The sequence below is a fragment of the Carcharhinus amblyrhynchos genome, chromosome 16 (genome assembly GCF_965287045.1).
Source record: "Carcharhinus amblyrhynchos chromosome 16, sCarAmb.v2.hapA, whole genome shotgun sequence".
Classification (NCBI taxonomy): domain Eukaryota; kingdom Metazoa; phylum Chordata; class Chondrichthyes; order Carcharhiniformes; family Carcharhinidae; genus Carcharhinus; species Carcharhinus amblyrhynchos.
Genome location: NC_137339.1, coordinates 53,121,784 through 53,140,142, shown reverse-complemented (window position 1 = coordinate 53,140,142; position 18,359 = coordinate 53,121,784). Strand labels below are relative to the sequence as shown.

The 18,359-nt window shown below is 45.3% G+C and overlaps 1 protein-coding gene across 3 annotated transcripts in view; it reads right to left on the bottom strand.

Moving 5' to 3' along the window:
* Window positions 1-15,727, bottom strand: part of vapb (VAMP (vesicle-associated membrane protein)-associated protein B and C) — a 107,573-nt gene extending 91,846 nt beyond the window's left edge. For all 3 annotated transcript variants that reach the window (XM_080205094.1, XM_080205095.1, XM_080205096.1), the window contains exons 1-2: window positions 15,643-15,727; window positions 9,822-9,974 (exon numbers count right to left, since the gene is read on the bottom strand). In XM_080205094.1, coding sequence (XP_080061220.1) covers window positions 9,822-9,974; window positions 15,643-15,700 — 211 coding nt within the window. In that variant the 5' untranslated portion in view covers window positions 15,701-15,727. The remainder of the gene's footprint in view (window positions 1-9,821; window positions 9,975-15,642) is intronic.
* Between the last annotated feature and the right edge of the window lie 2,632 nt (window positions 15,728-18,359).

Below are 18,359 nucleotides of genomic sequence, written 5' to 3'. Positions count from 1 at the left end.
AGTTGTTACATATAAAACCCCGTTTACGGTGGCACAATTGGCCAAAATTGCAAATAAGATCACAACCTTTGAGACATCAGCTGATCCACACAGTTTCTTTGAGCATGTTAGGCAGCAGAAGATAATGCATGGACTAGATGAAAGGGAAGAGGTGAAGCTGATAGTCATGTGCTTAAGTAAGGCTGTATGGTCTTCCCTGTCAGCCCCTCAAAATATTGGGGAAGGAACCTTAAACAAAATTAGGGAAGCGATATTGACCGCGTAGGATTTAATAAAGGGGATTCTTTAGATAGGTTAAATAAATGTAGACAGAGGAAAAGGGAACATCCGACTGCCTTTGCTGGTCGTTTATGGATCCACTTCACGGGACCATATGGGGAATTAGATTGGGTTAGAATGAATGAAGGTGATTCATCCAAATGGGCTAGGACATTAGTCTCACACACCACAGAGGAAGGCAAGAAAGCCTGCACTAATTTTGACCCTGCAGAGACCACACACAGTGAAGCATGAATTCTCTGACGCTTAGCTCGAATCTGGGAACAGGAAGCTCAGGGAGCCCCAATGTTAAGGTCAGAAAGGGAGGCGAGAATGCTTCCGATGAGAGTTAGCCAAGGTCCAGTACGGAGAAACAAGGTTAGAGGGGATCACCAATACCAGAGAAATACAGCTCCACCTTACACAGCAACCCCAGGGAGAGATAGAGGGACACGTTTTAACAGTGGACAGCCAGGACTCTTCGCTCGAGATTGTCGGAGACCCCCACCATCATATACATGGTCCCTGAGACTACCAGGACCAGCTCCACCAGTTAGGGCAACTCCTAGGTACAAGAGAGAACACCACCCACCACCGATGGAAGGTCCCGGTCACCCCATGCATAACATAAGCACGAACCTATCACTGTATCCAACTGTCCCTGCTTATGGAACCCTAGATTGACGGTGCCCAGACTCCCCAACCTGAATCTGTAGCACCAGGTGCGATAGTGTAGGGAGACGCCTTGTTAACGGAGAGGTAAGAGGCCACCTTGTAGAATTCCTTTGGGATACCAGAGGCTCCCGAACGATCCTAAATGTATCAAAATTAAAAACAGACATCCCTTGGCCAACTATGGGCACAACTATACTCAGTGGATTCATAGGACAGATGCAGGAGGAACACGTTACAAGCCCTGTACAAGTCCATCTAGGTAACATGGTGTATGACCATACGGTAGTGCTGATTATACGAATAAATTAATCTTTCATTCGATCCAGCCAATTGATGCATTTGGCAGATGGCTACAATTAGCAGCGCACCATCAATCATTCCAGGCAGGACATATCCTAATAGAGTTAGCACAACAGAAGAATTCTGGTTTGATCCCTTAACGATTAGCAGTGATCCAGCCATCAGGGAGGTGCTTCAAAGAAACAACGGGGTGTTTGCGTGGCATAAACATGATTGTGGCTGGATACCTGGGGAGGTGTTAATTGAAGGGCCGGATCCGAAACCACAGAGACAATACAGTTTCCCCAGACAGGCAAAGGGGGAGGTGGCCAAAGTAATTGATAGCCTATTACAGTAGGGGTGTTGAGACGAGCGGCATCCACAAATAATGCGCCGATATGGCTTGTGAAGAAGGTAGATGGATCATGGAGGTTAACCATTGACTACCGAGAGTTAAATAAGGTTACCCCACTCACGGCCCCCACAGTAGCCACAAGTCCCATCACCACGATGAAATAGGTAGGCCAGGCAAAGTTTTTCATGGTACTAGATATCAGTAGCGGCCTCTGTCCATCCCTTTAAATTCAGTCTTGCCAGTACAAGTTTGCCTTTACATTCCAAGGACTGAAATACTCTGGACTTGCTTACCACAGGGTTTCCATAATTCCCTGTCCATCTTTCACAGGTGACTAGCTACTGGACTAGAAAAGTTTTCCTGACCTGAGTGCCTGATCCAATATGAAGATGGTTTATTGTTATAGCTTAATACCAAAGAGGAGCATATAACGTTACTGGATGAATTACTCACATTGCTCCACTCATTAGCTGCAAAGTCAACCCGAAAAAGACCCAAATTTTGCAACCCAAGGTTATATACCTAGGTACAGTGATTAGCCATTGGAAGAGGGAGATTGAACAGAAAGAGATAGACTCCATTGTGTACTTTCCATTGCTCCGAGATGTGAGTGCCCTACGATCTTTCCTAGGTCTAGTAGGATACTGTCAGAACCATATAGATGGCTTCACCACCAAGGCAGCCCCACTTTCTGAATTGCTAAAGAAAAACGCAACCTGGACTGTGCAGCACACAGCTGCAGGAACCAATTTAAAGCGTGCCCTCTTCACAGCGGCAGCCTTACTAGTGCCTGACTCAGATCTACCCTAAGCCTTAGAAGTTGCAGCTACCGACCACACACTTTCAGCAGTATTGTTACAAGAAAGACATGGCAGACCAGACCCAGTAGCCTATGCCTCACAAGTATTGGACCCAGTCGAACAAGGCTTCTCCGGGTGTGAACGACACCTGCTCACGGTATTTTGGGCCGTGCAGCACTTCACCTATATCACCAGACTGAACCCCAACCCAGCTTCTACTGGATGGCGCCTTAAAAGACAGCTCAGTAAGCCAGGTCCGTGCTGCCCACTGGACAGTACTACTGCAGGGTAGGGACATGACTGTAAAGTGAACTAAAATGCCCACGTTCCAAGCAGATCATTTAAATTATGGGGGAGAGCCGCATAAGTGTCAGGTTATAGCCACAAAAGACCCCACAGGTCCATTTATTCCGAAACAACAGGAGAGACAATCAGGGACAAAACAAACAGTCACCCAACAGACAGACTCAGCCACGATAATTTATGTAGACGGTTCATCCACCATAGAGAATGGGACCAGAATCACAGGATGTGGCACTTATATGGAGAACAACAGGAACAGCCACTAATACAACTTGCCCTCAAACTACCCAGCATCTTGAGTGCTCAAGCTGAACTAGCAGCAGTTGCACATGTAGTGAGCCACCCAGATTTATTTCCAACCCCTGCCAACATACATAGGATCTCCCCAGTTGGTAACCGTAAGGCTGATGCAGTAGCCAAAGCTAGTGCTCATACGGGATAGTTTTGGCAGCCACCTGTAGAGAGTGAGGAAACGCTGTGACCATTTGCCAAACTAATATAGCTGACCTGGTCCAGGTGCAGTGCACTGACAGTTCCCTAAAACAAATTTTAGAAGGAGTCAACCCAGCCCCATATGTGAAATGGAAGGACAAAATACAGATTCAGGATGGTTTGATATTAAAGGCAGGCACATACGTAGTCCCTACTCAGGGCAGAAATCAGCTCATCTACCAGGACCATGACGGACATGGCCATCAGGGTACAGAGACAACAATCGAGCAATTAAAACAATTATGTTGGTGGCCCGAACTGTACGACAACGTTGCCCATTATATCGACAATTGTTTAATTTGTGCCCAGAACAAGCCTGATGTGTGTGCCAGAAAAGCAGAGCTAAGACACACATGGCCAGTAGGAAACCCCTGGACAAATCTCCAAATTGATTACAACTGCCATGTAGGAATGGAACATAAGAACATAAGAAATAGGAGCAGGAGTAGGCCATCTAGCCCTTCGAGCCTGCCCCGCCATTCAATAAGATCATGGCTGATCTGTTGTGGCTCAGTTCCACTTTCCCGCCCTCTCCCCATAACCCTTAATCCCCTCTCTTATCAAGAACCCATCAACCCGCTTCTTAAAAATATTTAGCGAGGCAGCCTCCACCACTTCAACGGGCAGAGAATTCCAGAGATTCACCACCCTTTGAGTGAAGAAGTTCCTCCTCAACTCCGTTCTAAACCGCCTCCCCTTTATCTTGAGGCTGTGCCCCCTAGTCCTACTGTCTTTTTTGAGCGGGAAGAGTCTCTCCACCTCTATCCTATCCATCCCATTCATCATCTTATACGTCTCAATGAGATCTCCCCTCATTCTTCTAAACTCTAACGAGTACAAGCCTAGTTTATTCAGCCTCTCCTCATAGCTCAATCCCCTCAATCCAGGGCCAAAATATCCTTGCGCAGGTGCGGCGCCCAAAACTGCACACAGTACTCCAGCTGCGGCCTCACCAATGCCCTATACAGCTGCAGCAAGACCTCCCTACTTTTATATTCAATCCCCCTCGCTATGAAGGCCAGCATCCCATTCGCCTTCCTGACCACCTGCTGCACCTGCAAGCTGGGTTTTTGCGGATTTAAATATGTCCTGGTAATAATAGACACTTTCACCAAATGGGTCGAGGCATATCCTACTAGATCCAACACAGCTGAGACCACCGCAAAGATATTAACCCAGCAGGTGTTTACATGATGGGGTCTACCCCGCAGCATAGTGTCCGACCAAGGGACACATTTCACCAGGCAGGTGATACAGAACATTATGGCTGTTTGGTATGAAGCAGAAATTACATATCACCTACATCCACAATCCAGTGGAATCATAGAGTGCATGAACCGAACACTAAAAGGGACCATTAGAAAGACAGTGCAGCAAAACACAACATGGGATACAGTACTTCCCTTTGCCCTCATGATGGTATGTAACACCATTTCCAGTTCTACTGGATTCACTCCCCACACATTAATGACTGGCTGACCTATGAGGGGAGTTGAATATTTATTGGGGTTTGACTTAACTGAACCTGCTATTACAGCACTCACCCACGAGAAAGCCATCCAGCAGATAACAAAAAACATTAAAGCAGCTCAGTTAGCCGCGGCTGTCCGATTAGGAGTTAAAAAGAAACAGAGCAAGGCATATTTCAATAAAAGGGTACACCCGGTAGAATATACAGTCGGCCAGCAGGTAATGATTTCCCTGTACAATCCCAGTTCTTTCTCGACCCTGAGATATGTAGGTCAGCACACCATCACTGACAAAAGCGGCCCCTCAGCGTATAAAGTCCTAATCACCAATGGGAAAACTGGTTGGTTCCACGTCAATCAACTGAAAGCTTTCGGGACTCAGAATAATCATTCCACCATCTCTCATTAGAGATAGGGGAGGGTGACATTAAGCTACTGGAACCACCCAGTAAATGTATTTCCTCAGACATCTTCTCATCCATTTTCAGATTCAAAGCAGGCCCTTACCCCTACCACACTACAGCCCAGAGCCTCGTCCATACCTGAAGTGTCCCTAGAGGTACAGATTGACTCAGACATAACAGGAGACTTGCGCACCCAAGAGGACTGGTGCAACTTGCCAGATATCAGCCCTCGCAGCATTATGGATTCTCCCATAAACATAAGCCTTAACAGCCCAGACTCAACAGTGAGGCCCTGACTAAACGACACCGGATTATTTTGACGGGGACACCTGATGCTGCATCCCCCACATGGATAAGGGACCAGACACATAGATTAATTAGACTGGGACACGAGAACGAAGGACCCCTGAACCTTGATTCAAACGTAGACCCCACAGTGCAGTCCGACAAACAGACACGGGTATGGAAACCAGGTGAGGAGATAATAATGGAGCCCCATGGGACAAATGATTCAGAAGATGAGTCTCTGTTGGGCAACCGGTTAACAAAAATGCTGAATGAAGGAATCTAAGGTGCTCCAGATGATGACATTCAGCCCACAAGGACAGACTAATGCAAGGTACAAGAATCTCTGATGGAAGCACCAGTCTACAAGTGGTTTCATACTACTAGTACGATTAACAGGGCCACTCCCACAACCCGATACCAACTCTTTTGCTACCTTTCCCCAGTTAAGACCATATTGACCAAATTATACACACTTTTGGGCAGCTATGCTACATTTTAAAATCTTTGAGGCAGATGATATGCTAAATTTTCACATCTTCAAGGCAGATACGCTAAATTTTAACGTCATTGAGGCAACTGTGCTAAATTTTAAAATCTTCAAAGTGACTGAGCTATATTCTCAACAGGAAATGAAATAAACAAACTCTTACAGTGCAAACCTGGTACCATATGCAGCTGCTCTGTGCTCCACATGACACTGAGAATTTTATTTCCAGTGCTATAATGATAGAAGGGCCATCCCTTTACCCTAAGGTTAAAGGGACACATTTCAACTCTCAGAGACACTTGTGCTAAAGTTTATATGTGGCCCGCTTTCAAACTCACACTTATACAACAGACACTTCTTCAGGTCCTTACAGACCAACTCCAGTGCTGTTTCAAATCCCTTTATTAATGATGACTACTGCTATACTAAAACCAGTCAAAATGAGCTCTTTTCCGACAACCCCACGACTTGTCTACTCATCAATCTGAACAAAAAAATTGTTACTTAATGCTCCACAATTAGAATAAAAAATTACGGCACACAAGTGACACTTGAGATACCCAGGTCCTCCCGACCACACCACTCTCAAATAAGCGTTCAATAAAAAAAAAGGGGGAGCGTGGACACTTTAAATATATGTATATACATCAAATATTAGATGTGGTAATAGCAGAAATTATATTGATTTTTCTCAGGACAGTGACGGACAACAACAGAGATGCAACCTATGATCTACCTCATTGGACTCATCGGGATAAGCGCACAGGACATTCCAAGCAAGATGAACTTGTGGTATCCAGGTTACTAATGGTTTGCCCCACCTGACGCAGGGGAATGTGAAAAGGGTGTGTTATAGGTGCACCCTAAGAAGAGTTTAATGTTTAGGTGTAACAACCGGCGGCTGGTAAACAGAAAACCAAATGACAGTGAGTGTCACCATAGAAGGGGATTGGTGGGGATTTTCAAATAATGGGCACCCAGAAACTGGATGTCTGACCAACAGAAAAAGGACTGGAGCTCAGGCAGCAGTGCCCAGGGATATTCATAGAGGGGAAGTTTGCATCGTGTGAAATAAGAACTGGGCCGAAGCCAACCCCAGACCCATCCCACTCGATTTGTCCTGAAGCCAGCCCCGGACCACAGAATGGATTGATACTAAAACACAGAGGGAAAACCTTGTACATTCACCACGAATTCACCTGTGGTGGTGGATATAGCTGGGACCCAACTGCTAGTGTGGTGCTCTCCCCAATTTAAGAGATTATACCTCCACTTGACTCATAGACTGTTAGGATGGAAGGTAGGAATAGATGAAAGACAGGAAAGATCCAGGAGGGAGTTAGTCAATGACATGGCCGCAGCATACGGGGCAGGGGTAGCAACCATCAATGCACTTGATTTAGCTGATCTGGACAACAACCTTAGAGTTCTGACACAACAGGTTAAACAGACACTAAGTTCCATCAATGAGGACAGTCAGCAAGATGCTGAAGGGGAACTGACTGGGAACACAGCCAGCAGCCACATGGAAGCTGTGTTAGAAGGATACGCCAAGACAATCAAATTATCAAGGAAAAATTAGAGGATGATGACTGACAACAGAATCGGACTTCATGTAGTGCATATGGACAGTGGATGACAGAACAGCTGGGGGAGAACCTGGCGCAGGTGCGCAGTGGACAGGGAGCAGGGAGATACTGTCTCACTACCTCCTCGAAACAGTATCAGAATGGCATAACACATTGTAACATTACTAACACTACATTTTGCATCAAACCAGACATACCAGCGTGGGTGGGCCTCATTCAACTAAGAGACATTCATAAGAGGGAAAGGTTAGATTTGAACACCAGTGATGAGCTCCAACAGACTCTAGAGTACCATGAGAAATATGACACAAGCCTAAAACTCCCACCAGAAGAATTGAATCTGATTCGGGCAAAATTGGCTAAAGCCCACAGAACCCTCACCAAAGTAGTGCAGCAGACCCAAGAGGTGAAAAAGAGGATTAAAGTCACCTCTTGGTGGGATGACCTTTGGAACTGGGCTCAAACATCCAAATCCACCCATTTGTTTGCATAATGTCACACCTGGCGGTAGCACTGATTTTGTTCACCCTGGTAATACCTAATCATCCTCACAGTCCAATTCAGCCGACAGAAAAAGAGGATCACCCAGAGGCAGGACATAGGGTCTGCCTTTGAACCATGGTCCTCTCTAATTCAGTAAAGTAATGTTTACAGAAAGTCTGCCATTTTGCGATTTGTACTAATGAGCCGTTGAAAATTCTACTACCAAATGTGCCTCAGATCTGCGAATACTTTATTTCGATGTTTGTTTGAATGTTGGTTTATAATTAGCTTATTGTAGTAATGGTAAGAAATATCTGATCGTCTATATTTGTGGGTAATTTAGCTTATTGTAATAATGATGATGTTTAGAATATGTGGTTGTTTGTATTTGTAGAGGGCTATTGTCTATAGCTTTTGGAATACGTTGTAAGAATGTATTATTACTGGGCGTGCCAATGCCTGGACCTTGCTCGACTGTCCGGCGACTGGGAAATTCCTGACAGATACTGGTCCTGAGTTTGTGATCCATCATGCTTTGCGTTCAGGATCAAAGGGGGGACTGTAGCCAAATGGGCCATCCAAAATGGCAATTTGTAAAGCACTCTGGGACAATTGGGCAAGAACTAACATGACACACTGCAGCCTAAAAGACAGAGACAAACAAGCTGCAACCCAGACGAGTGAATACACAGGATATATGTTATCTCCAGGACAAAAAAGACTTCCTGGCCAAACTGGGTTGTTTACCAGACATAAGGGCGCTGTAACCTCTTATTTGGGAGGGAGGTGTGAACCCTACATGCCCCCAACACCTCCAGACATGGGCGTTGGGGACAACTCAGAGATTGGTGTGGCAGCACCCGATTGGACTTTATCGATCAGGGTGATCAAGTCCTGATTGATTGATTGGTAATGGCCAAAAGGATCGCAAAACCCAACGGGGTATAAAGGCACAACCAAGAATCTCTCTCTCTCTCTGACCCTATGAACGAGCTACAACGCTGGTGACCACTGCCAGTGACAACCAGCACAAGAGCCACCATACCTGAGAAGGAAGACCAGTACCAGACCAGACCAAAGGACTAGATTATGCAGAGGGCGAACAAGACCAGGGCACAGATAAAGGCTAACATCTACTTGGGTACTCGCCAGTCGCACAAAGTTAAGTCAAGGTCGTGCATTGGACTTGAACCCTCATATTTTCTGTAAAGATACCTTATTGTCGATTGGGTGATTATTGATTGCGTGTCTTAAATAAATATAGGTTATACTAATAAGACATCTACTCATTGTTATTTGTCCACCGTATAGGGATTAAAACAGACTACGTGGCAGGCACAACACCAATCCTTACTGATTGTGGTCTGTAAGTTAGGAAGTTCAGGATCCAGTTGCAGAGGGAGGTGCTGAGGTCCAGGACATGACATTTGGAGATGAGTTTTGTGGGAATAATAGTGTTACTACTGAGTTCAGAGAGTCAAACCAAAACAAAAAACGAAAACATACAGCAGCCAAAATTATATCCCTCCTCACAAATGCTAAGAAAAAGGCTACATGTCTACAACATACACTTGTTAGAACTTAGATGCTACTGCAAAGTAAACAGCTGCTGATTTAATAAACTCCACACAGACAGTCACCCAAGGCTGGGTTCACGGGTCCCTGACGCTGTGAGGCAGCAGTGCTAACCAGATACAGGGTGTCCTAGTACCGATATGTTCTAATTAGTCTGTGGTTGAATCCTCACCATACTACACATGAACCCCCCCCGATATTCAATATACAGCCCCAATTTCCAACACTTGAATCCATCAGCACTGCTGTCACACCATGCACATCATAAAGAGCAGACATCAAGGGACAAGAAAAGGACACAAGGGACAAGAAAGGTTAAGTATCCACAAACATAGCTCTGGCATACAACTGCAATGTGTCATACCTGATACATTGATTGAAGTGCCAGCATCAATAACTCCGCTGTTAGGCCTCACACAATACCTTCGTGGGGCTGTAGTCTTCACTTTAAAACATACATTTTTATCTGAAGGGTTACTTAGTTTCAGGTTTGTAGTGACAACATCTGTGAAGGGACCTGTAACCAAAATTAAAATGATAGTTAAAACATTTTAATCATTTCAGGTATGCAATCAATTTATTTACTATTTTAGCATTTGGCCCGTGTCATTGATCACATATAGTCTGGAGTCCTTAGACAGCACCCTCCAAACCCACGGATGCTACCATCTAGAAGGACAAAAGCAGCAGACACATGGGAACACTACCACCTGAAAGTCCCACTCCAAGCCACTCACCATCCTTCATTGTCGCTGGGTCAAAATCCTGGAACTCCTCCCTGACAGCTCAGTACCTGTACTTGCACCTCAGGGACCGCAATGGTTCAAGACAGCCTGCCAACACCTTCTCCAGGACAATTAGGGATGGGCAATAAATTCTGGCCTAACCAATGTCCGCATCTTGTAAATTAATTTTTAAAAGTCCTCCCTTTCAGCTAATTGCTCTAAACAAATGAATCGGGGTAATTGCAGATATTTATTACCTACCAAGGTTAAACACAACAACTTGTAAATTTCTGGCATGGGGGACCCTGTATCTGGCCTGCCCCAGGTTTTAATGACTATTTCGAGTCAGTAGAAAAGGTTGACACCTGGAAATGTAAGTGGATCCAAGAACATTGATGTAAAAAGTCAAAGATTGTCACCCATATACTAAAGAAGGGGGAACGGGAACATGGTTGGCGAGGGATATAAGTAAGTGATTGGCCGTGGTACACAACTCAAAAGACCCATTCCAACCTGTTACCCCCAAATCTCTCATTCATATTAGTCATTTAAGAGAGAATACAATCATAAAGCCAGGAACATGCTATGAATAATAGCTTGGACTTGAACAAATAGTCCGTGTTTGTTCACCTAGCTGTCAGCTTCACTTTCAACATCTATTCCTCAGCATTGAAGCTGGACAAGATGACTGCTATTAATAAAGACTCATCATCAAGTTGGCTTTTCCTATTGAATAATTAGCACATCTAATTTAATGACTGAGGTGTTGTTCGTCCAACGTCATCGATGAGGACCTCGACACCATTAGTCATTTTGAGGCTGGTTACGGTGTGTCTGAAGATGACTGATCAGGCCAATTCGGGCACACAGTGTCCTAGCACATATTGGACAGACTTGTGTAGACACTGTAGTTGTTGCGCTGGTGGATCTGGACTTGCGCAGCTCGCATTTAAGTTCTGCTTCAGCAATACACCTTGCTTTGTGAGCTTGACAGCCTTTGTGGGTGAGGCAGCGCCAGGTAGGACAGTTTTGTGCCAGCGTTTCCCAGGTGGTCGTGTCAATGTCAAACGACTTCAGGGAGGCTTTGAGTGTGTCTTTGAAACGTTTCTTCTGCTCTTCATGTGAGTGTTTTCCAGCAGAGAGTTCCCCAAAAAGGAGATGGTTGGGTATGTGTTCGTTTAACACATGGATGACATGACCTGCCCACCAGGTCTGTGCTCTCATCAGTAGTGTGTGGCCTGATGGTAAACTTGCTCTAGAGAGAACTTCAGTGTCTGGTACTTTGTCTTGCCATCGGATGCGCTATATTCCGCAAAGACAAGTCATGTGGAAATGACTGAGCTGTCTTGCATGCCTTCGATACACAGTCCACATTTCACAGGGATACAGGAGGGTAGTGAGTACCACGGCGCCGTAGACCTTCAGTTTTGTTGCTGGGCTGATTCCTCAACATTCCCATACAATGGAGCACAGTCGACCAAAAGCAGAACTTGTCTTTGCTATTCTGCAGTTAACTTCTGCATCAATAGTCACTGCTTGGGAGAGGGTGCTGCCAAGATAAGTGAACTGGTCCACTACCTGTAGTTTCTGCCCTCTGATTGTGATTATGGGTTCTGTGTACGGTGCATGAGGAGCAGGCTGGTGCATGACTTCAGTTTTTTTAATGTTGATGGTGAGTCCAAAAGTGTCACAAGCTGTGGAAAATCTGTCCATACTGACTTGCATCTCTGGCTCTGAGCCAGCATACAGGGTGCAGTTATCGGCAAAGAGAAAATCTCTCAGAACAGTCTCCTTCACTTTGGTAATAGCTCGAAGTCTCCTCAGGTTGAAAAGCTTCCCATCCACTCTGTACTTGAGGCTGATTCTAGCAACACTGTCCTGGAAGGCATCATTCAGCATGGCAGTAAACATCATGCTGAACAGTGTGGGTGTGAGCACACAGCCCTGTCTGATGCCACTGGTGACTGGGAATGCCTCAGAGGATTCTCTGCCATCCAGTATTCCGGCCATCGTGGAACTGGTGTAGCATCTGAATGAATTTGGGGGTGCAGCCAAACTTTGACACGATCCTCCACAGCCTTGTCGGCTTACAGTATCGAAGGCTTTCGCGAGGTCAACAAAGGTTGTGTAAAGCTCGCGATTCTGCTCCTGACACTTCTAAAGTTGGCGCACAACAAAAATCATGTCAATAGTCCCACGACTTTCGCAGAAGCCACACTGTGACTCTGGAAGCAGGCCCAGCTCTAGATGAGCGACCAGACGATTTAGCAGGACTCTTGCGAGGGTTTTTCCTGTGATGGAGAGCAGCGAGATTCCTCATTGGTTGTTGCATACTTGCCGATTGCCCTTCCTCTTTAGAGGTGTACGATGGAAGCATCTTTAAGTTCCTGAGGAATGGATCCTTGCTCCCAAAAGGACTGGAACAAATCGGTGAGCTTCTCGATAAGTGCAGGACCAGTAGCTTTATAGGTCTCTGCGGGTATGATTGAGGTACATTTTTGTTAGATGTATACCGAGTACCTCATGATGTGACTAGACTCCAGAAGGAGAGAACATCAGGTTGATAAATATGTGGGGTAATCTCCCCATCAGATTACCTATACGTATAGGTATATGTATGTATAAGTCAATGACACGCATAACGTGTGATACCCAGTCACAATACAAGTATCTTTAAAAAAATACTACCATGCTAACATGGTGAGGGAGATGCATATTTGGATCTGTTATTTCCCAGAGTCTTTGAGAGTGGGCTTAATCATGGAGGATACTCGGACAGGAAACCACAAAGCAGTGTTACAAGGAGCTAAAACACACTGCCTGACTCACATTTTAGATAAAATTAAGCACAACTCAAAACAATTGCTAAGTTAAGCTTTTTACTTTAAAAAAATGGAGGACATTAACCTTGTGAGTATTACCTCAACTACATCATTGTAACCTTTGAATCATTGCAGACCATGAAGCCCACAATTAGTATTGGCCTGACTCTGAAAAGGAGTGTATGAGAAGATGCTGATTGTTTCAGGTTGACAGTGGCATGAATCCAGTGTCATGCCTGAATTCAAGATGAGAATGGGCACTGGATCTCCTGGACACTCATTAATCTCACAAACATTAAATGTAAATTTATAACAAGGAAGCAATCCTCTTTGACCTAATCACTGAAATTTTGCCTTCTGGGTGACAGGGTGCATCCACGTAGCCTACTCCAGGGCAAATTGTAATCACAGTCAGTGTAAATATGATAAAAAGCAAGTACTTCAGACGTTGGAAATCCGGCACAGGACAGAAACGTCTGGAAATACACAAGTCAGTGTACAAATATCAAGCATAGAGATGAGTTTACATTTCAGTGTTTGGAAACGTAAACTTTTCAATTCTCATCAGCTAATGACTGACCTATAGTGTGCTTCTAGAATATTTTGTTGTTGCTTCTGTGCAAGTAGGGTACTATCTGCTTGGAACTACATCTAGTATTCATAAAGCATTCAAACAACAAAACAAAAGCTCCAGTATATCATTCCCACCACGAAAGGTGAGAAGACTTCATTCAGCATGGCTGTTCAATAAAACCCCAAACTATTGTCAACTTACCAAGTCCACCTTCCATTCTGTAGGTGGATCCAAACTGAATTGGATTTAATTTGATTTTGGTTTTTGGAGCAGGCAGGGATTCAGATTCAGGTTTGTTAGGTTCACTCTGCGCAATGGATTTGTATAATAATTTTAAAAATACATTGAGGCATACAAAAAGCAGCTGACATGAACTGACATGTTCACTTGTAACAATGTTTTGGTTTTGCAATGATGTGAAATGCTGGCACTGGACTGGGGTAAACAGAGTAAGAAGTCTCACAACAGCAGGTTAAAGTCCAATAGTTTATTTGGTAGCACAAGCCACTAGCTTTTGGAGTGCTGCCCCTTCATCAGGTGAGTGGGAGTTCTGTTCACAATAGGGCATATAAAGACACAAACTCAATTTACGAAGTAATGGTTAGAACGCGAGTCTTTACAGGTAATCAAATCTTAAAGGTACAGACAACGTGAGTGGAGAGACAGTTAAGCACAGGTTAAAGAGATGTGTATTGTCTCCAGCCAGTACAGTTAGAGAGATTTTGCAACTTCAAGCAAGTTGTGGGGGTTACAGATAGTGTGAATGAACCCAAGATCCCGATTGAGGCCATCCTCATGTGTGCGGAACTTGGCTATCAGTCTCTGCTCTGCGTTGTCGTGCGTCGTGAGGGCCACCTTGGAGAACGCTTACCCGAAGATCAGAGGCTGAATGCCTGTGACTGCTGAAGTGTTCGCCAACAGGAAGAGAACACTCTTGCCTGTGATTGTCGAGTGGTGTTCATTCATCCATTGTTGTAGCGTCTGAATGGTCTCCCCAACGTATCATGCCTCGGGACATCCTTTCCTACAGCGTATCAGGTAGACAACATTGGCCTAGTCACCTTCACTGTACCGCAAGCCCACAGATAACCTCACGATGCTCCACTTCTCCAGCTTCCGTTCTAAACATGTTAAAGAAGCCATCCCTGAACAAGTCCTCTGTATACACAGGGTCTGCTCAGATGAGGAGGATCGCAACAGACACCTCCAGATGGTGAAAGATGCCCTCATAAGAACAGGATGTGGCACTTGACTCATCGATTGACAGTTCCCTGTGTCATCCAGTACTTCCCCGGAGCAGAGAAGCTATGACATCTTCTCCAGAGCCTTCAACATGTCATTGATGAAGACGAACATCTCACCAATACCATCCCCACACCCCCCACCTCTTGCCTTCAAATAACCACACAACCTCAAACGGACCACTGTCTGCAAACTACCCAGCCTTCAGGTGAATAGTGACCACAACACCATACAACCCTGCCACAGCAACCTTTGCAAGATGTGCCAGATCATTGACATGGATGTCATCATCTAATGTGAGAACACCATCCACCAAGTACATGGTACCTACGCTTGCAACTCGGGCGGGCTGGGTGACTGACACGGCAGGTCACTGGGCGAGGGACGTGGTGGGTCAGTGGGTAGGGGACATGTTGTGTGGATACGTGACATAAGGGGTAGAGGAGTAGGGTACATGATGGATGGTGGGGGGGGGGGGGGGGTGACCCTCTGCTCTGGTGTAGCGCGTAGTTTTCCTGTTGCCCGGGTGCAGCTCAGGATTACTGAGTGTTACGGTCTGGGTGTTGGGGAACAGGGGCGGATTCCCCCTCCCACCCCTCCCCCGGGCTGCACTCAGACGCTGAGGCCGCGGCCGCGAGCCACCAGCATCCAACCCACCGGCCACCCAGTGCCGGCCGGCCGGCCTGAGCCTTTCCGGCTGCTGCCTCCATCCCTCCACCCCCAACATCCATCTCACTCCCCGCTTTAAAGAGCATGCGGATGCAGACCGCTGTCTCCTGGGCATGATGCTGAGTTGTTCCGGCTCCCCAGGCCGTCCCTTACCTTTGAATTTGAGCTCGTTGGGCGGCTCCAGAATGAGGAGCTGCTCCGGGCGCGCCATGGCGGACAGAGAGAGGGGCGAGCTGACGTCAGCGGCAGCACAGCACTGACCCCTGCGACTGGAAGGGGAACTGCAGCACCTAGAATCTGGTGGGAGAATCAAGGGGTAAATATTCCCAAAACACAGGAATGGAAATGCCTCTAAATACAGCCAAATGCCCCAAACCTAGAGAAATACCGCAAAACACAGGGTAGATACCCAGGACGTTGGCTAACACCCCCAAAACCCAAGGTGAATACCCTAACACCCGGATAAACACCCCCAAATTCACCACAAGGTAAATAGCTTTAGCTTTAAATCTAGGGTGAATACCCAAAACCCCTGGGTAAATTGGAACATAGGAATCAGGAGCAGAAGAAGGCAAATTCAACTCTTCGAGCCTGTTTCGCCATTCAATCAGATCATGGTTGATCTCTGCCAGAGGTGATCTCCAATCCACCTCCTCATCTGTTTCCCATATCCCTCTTTCCCTTTTTGTATTAGAAATATGTCTTCTTCTTGAAACCATTCAGCGATTCAGACGCAACCATGCTATGGGGCAGGGAAGTCCACAAATTCACCACCCTCTGTGAGAAGTAATTCCTCCTCATCTCAGTTTCAAATCTACTGCCTCGCAATCTATACCTGTCACCTCTTGTTTGAGATTACCCCATAAGAGGAAATATTTTGTCTACAATTATTGTATAAATCACTTTTAAAATTTTCTATACCTCGATCAGATTCCCTCTCATGCTTCGAAACACCAACGAGTACAATCCCAAACTGTTTAATCTCTCTTCAGACCCATGTATCCCTTGAATCAATCTGGTGAACCTCCTTTGAACTGCCTCCAATGCCATCATGTCCTTCCTCAAATAAGGAGACCAAAACTGGACATAATACTCCAGATGTGGCCTCACCAACATCCTATACAATTGCAATGACACTTCTCCACTTTTATACTCCAGTCCTTTTGCAATAAATGCCAACATCCCATTTGCCTCTTTTATTATATGCTGCACCTGCATACTGACTTTCTGCAATTTATGAACATAGAAACCCAGATCTCTCTGCCCAGATGGATTTGAATCTGCTTTCCACTTTGGTAATAATTTGCCTTTCTATTTTTTCTGCCAAAATGGTTAACCTCGCACTTATCCACATTAAACTCAATCTACCAAATTATGGCCCATTCTCCTAGCCTATCTATATCCATCTGTAGAATCTTTATATCCTCTTCACTGCCTGCTTTCCCACCTATTTTTGTAATATCACAAATTTTGCTATGTTTTGCTTGCAGATCATTTAGATAGAATATATTCAATTGAAGTCCGAGGACTGACCCCTGCGGCACCCCATTAATTACATTTCCTGACCCTCTGCTTTCTGTCAGTCAGCCAGTTCTCAATCAAATCTAGTACCTCTATCCCCAATCCCCTGCAATCTTACCTTCTGGATCAGTCTTTAATGTGGCACCTTGTCAAATGCCTTCTGGAAGTCTAGATATACCATATCCATAGGCTCCCTACTATCCACCTTGCTGGTTATGTCCTCAAAGAACTCAAGCTAGTTTGTCAAGCATGACTTCCCCTTCATGAAACCATGCTGACAATAGTGGATTGAGCTTTGTCTTTCCAAATGCTCAGTCATCTCTTCCTTAATGATTGATTCCAGCAACTTTCCCACCACAGAGGTCAAGCTAACTGACCTATAGTTTCCTACCTTTTGCCTCTCTCTCTTTTAGAATAAGGGCGTCACATTAACATGCTTCCAATCCACTGAGACCTTACCAGAACCCAAGAAATTTTCAAATATCAATGAATCCACTGTCTCTGTTGCCATCTCCTTTAATACCCAAAGGTGCAGGCTGTCAGGTCCAGAGACTAATGCAAAGAAGCTAGAACAAAGAAAATTATAGCACAGGAGCAGGCCCTCTGGACCCCCAAGCCTGCACCAATCATGCTGCCTAACAGAACTAAAACCCCCTAAGACCCCCTACCCTTCCAGGAACCATATCCCTCCAATCTGATCCTATTCATGTATTTGTCCAAATGCCCCTTAACAGTCACTATCATATCTATTTCCACTACCATCCCGGCAGCGAGTTCCAGGCACCTGCCACCCTCTGTGTAAAAAGCTTGCCTCATACATCTCCTTTAAACCTTGCCCCTCACACCTTAAATTTATGCCCTGTAGTAATTGATTCTTCCACCCTAGGAAAAGCATCTTTATCATAGTGCCAGACCAGAATTAAACACTATATTCCCAATGCGGCTGAACTATGTTTCTATAAAGCTGCAACATGACTTGCCAAATTTTTTAACTCAATACCCCAGCCAATGAAGACAAGCATGCTGTGTGCCTTCTTAACTAACTTTTACTTCTAACTAACTTCTTAACTAAAAAAAAAGATGTGTTGGAGCTTTTGAATAGCATCAAGATAGAGAAGTCACCGGGACTGGATGGGATGTACCCCAGGTTACTGTGGGAGGTGAGGGAAGAGATTGCAGAATCTCTGGCGACGATCTTTGCGTCACTGATGGAGATGGGAGAGGTCCGGAGGATTGGAGGATTGTGGATGTGGTTCCTATATTCAAGAAAGGGAATAGGGATAGCCCAGGAAATTATCGACCGGTGAGACTAACCTCAGTGGTTGGTAAGTTGATGGAAAAGATCCTGA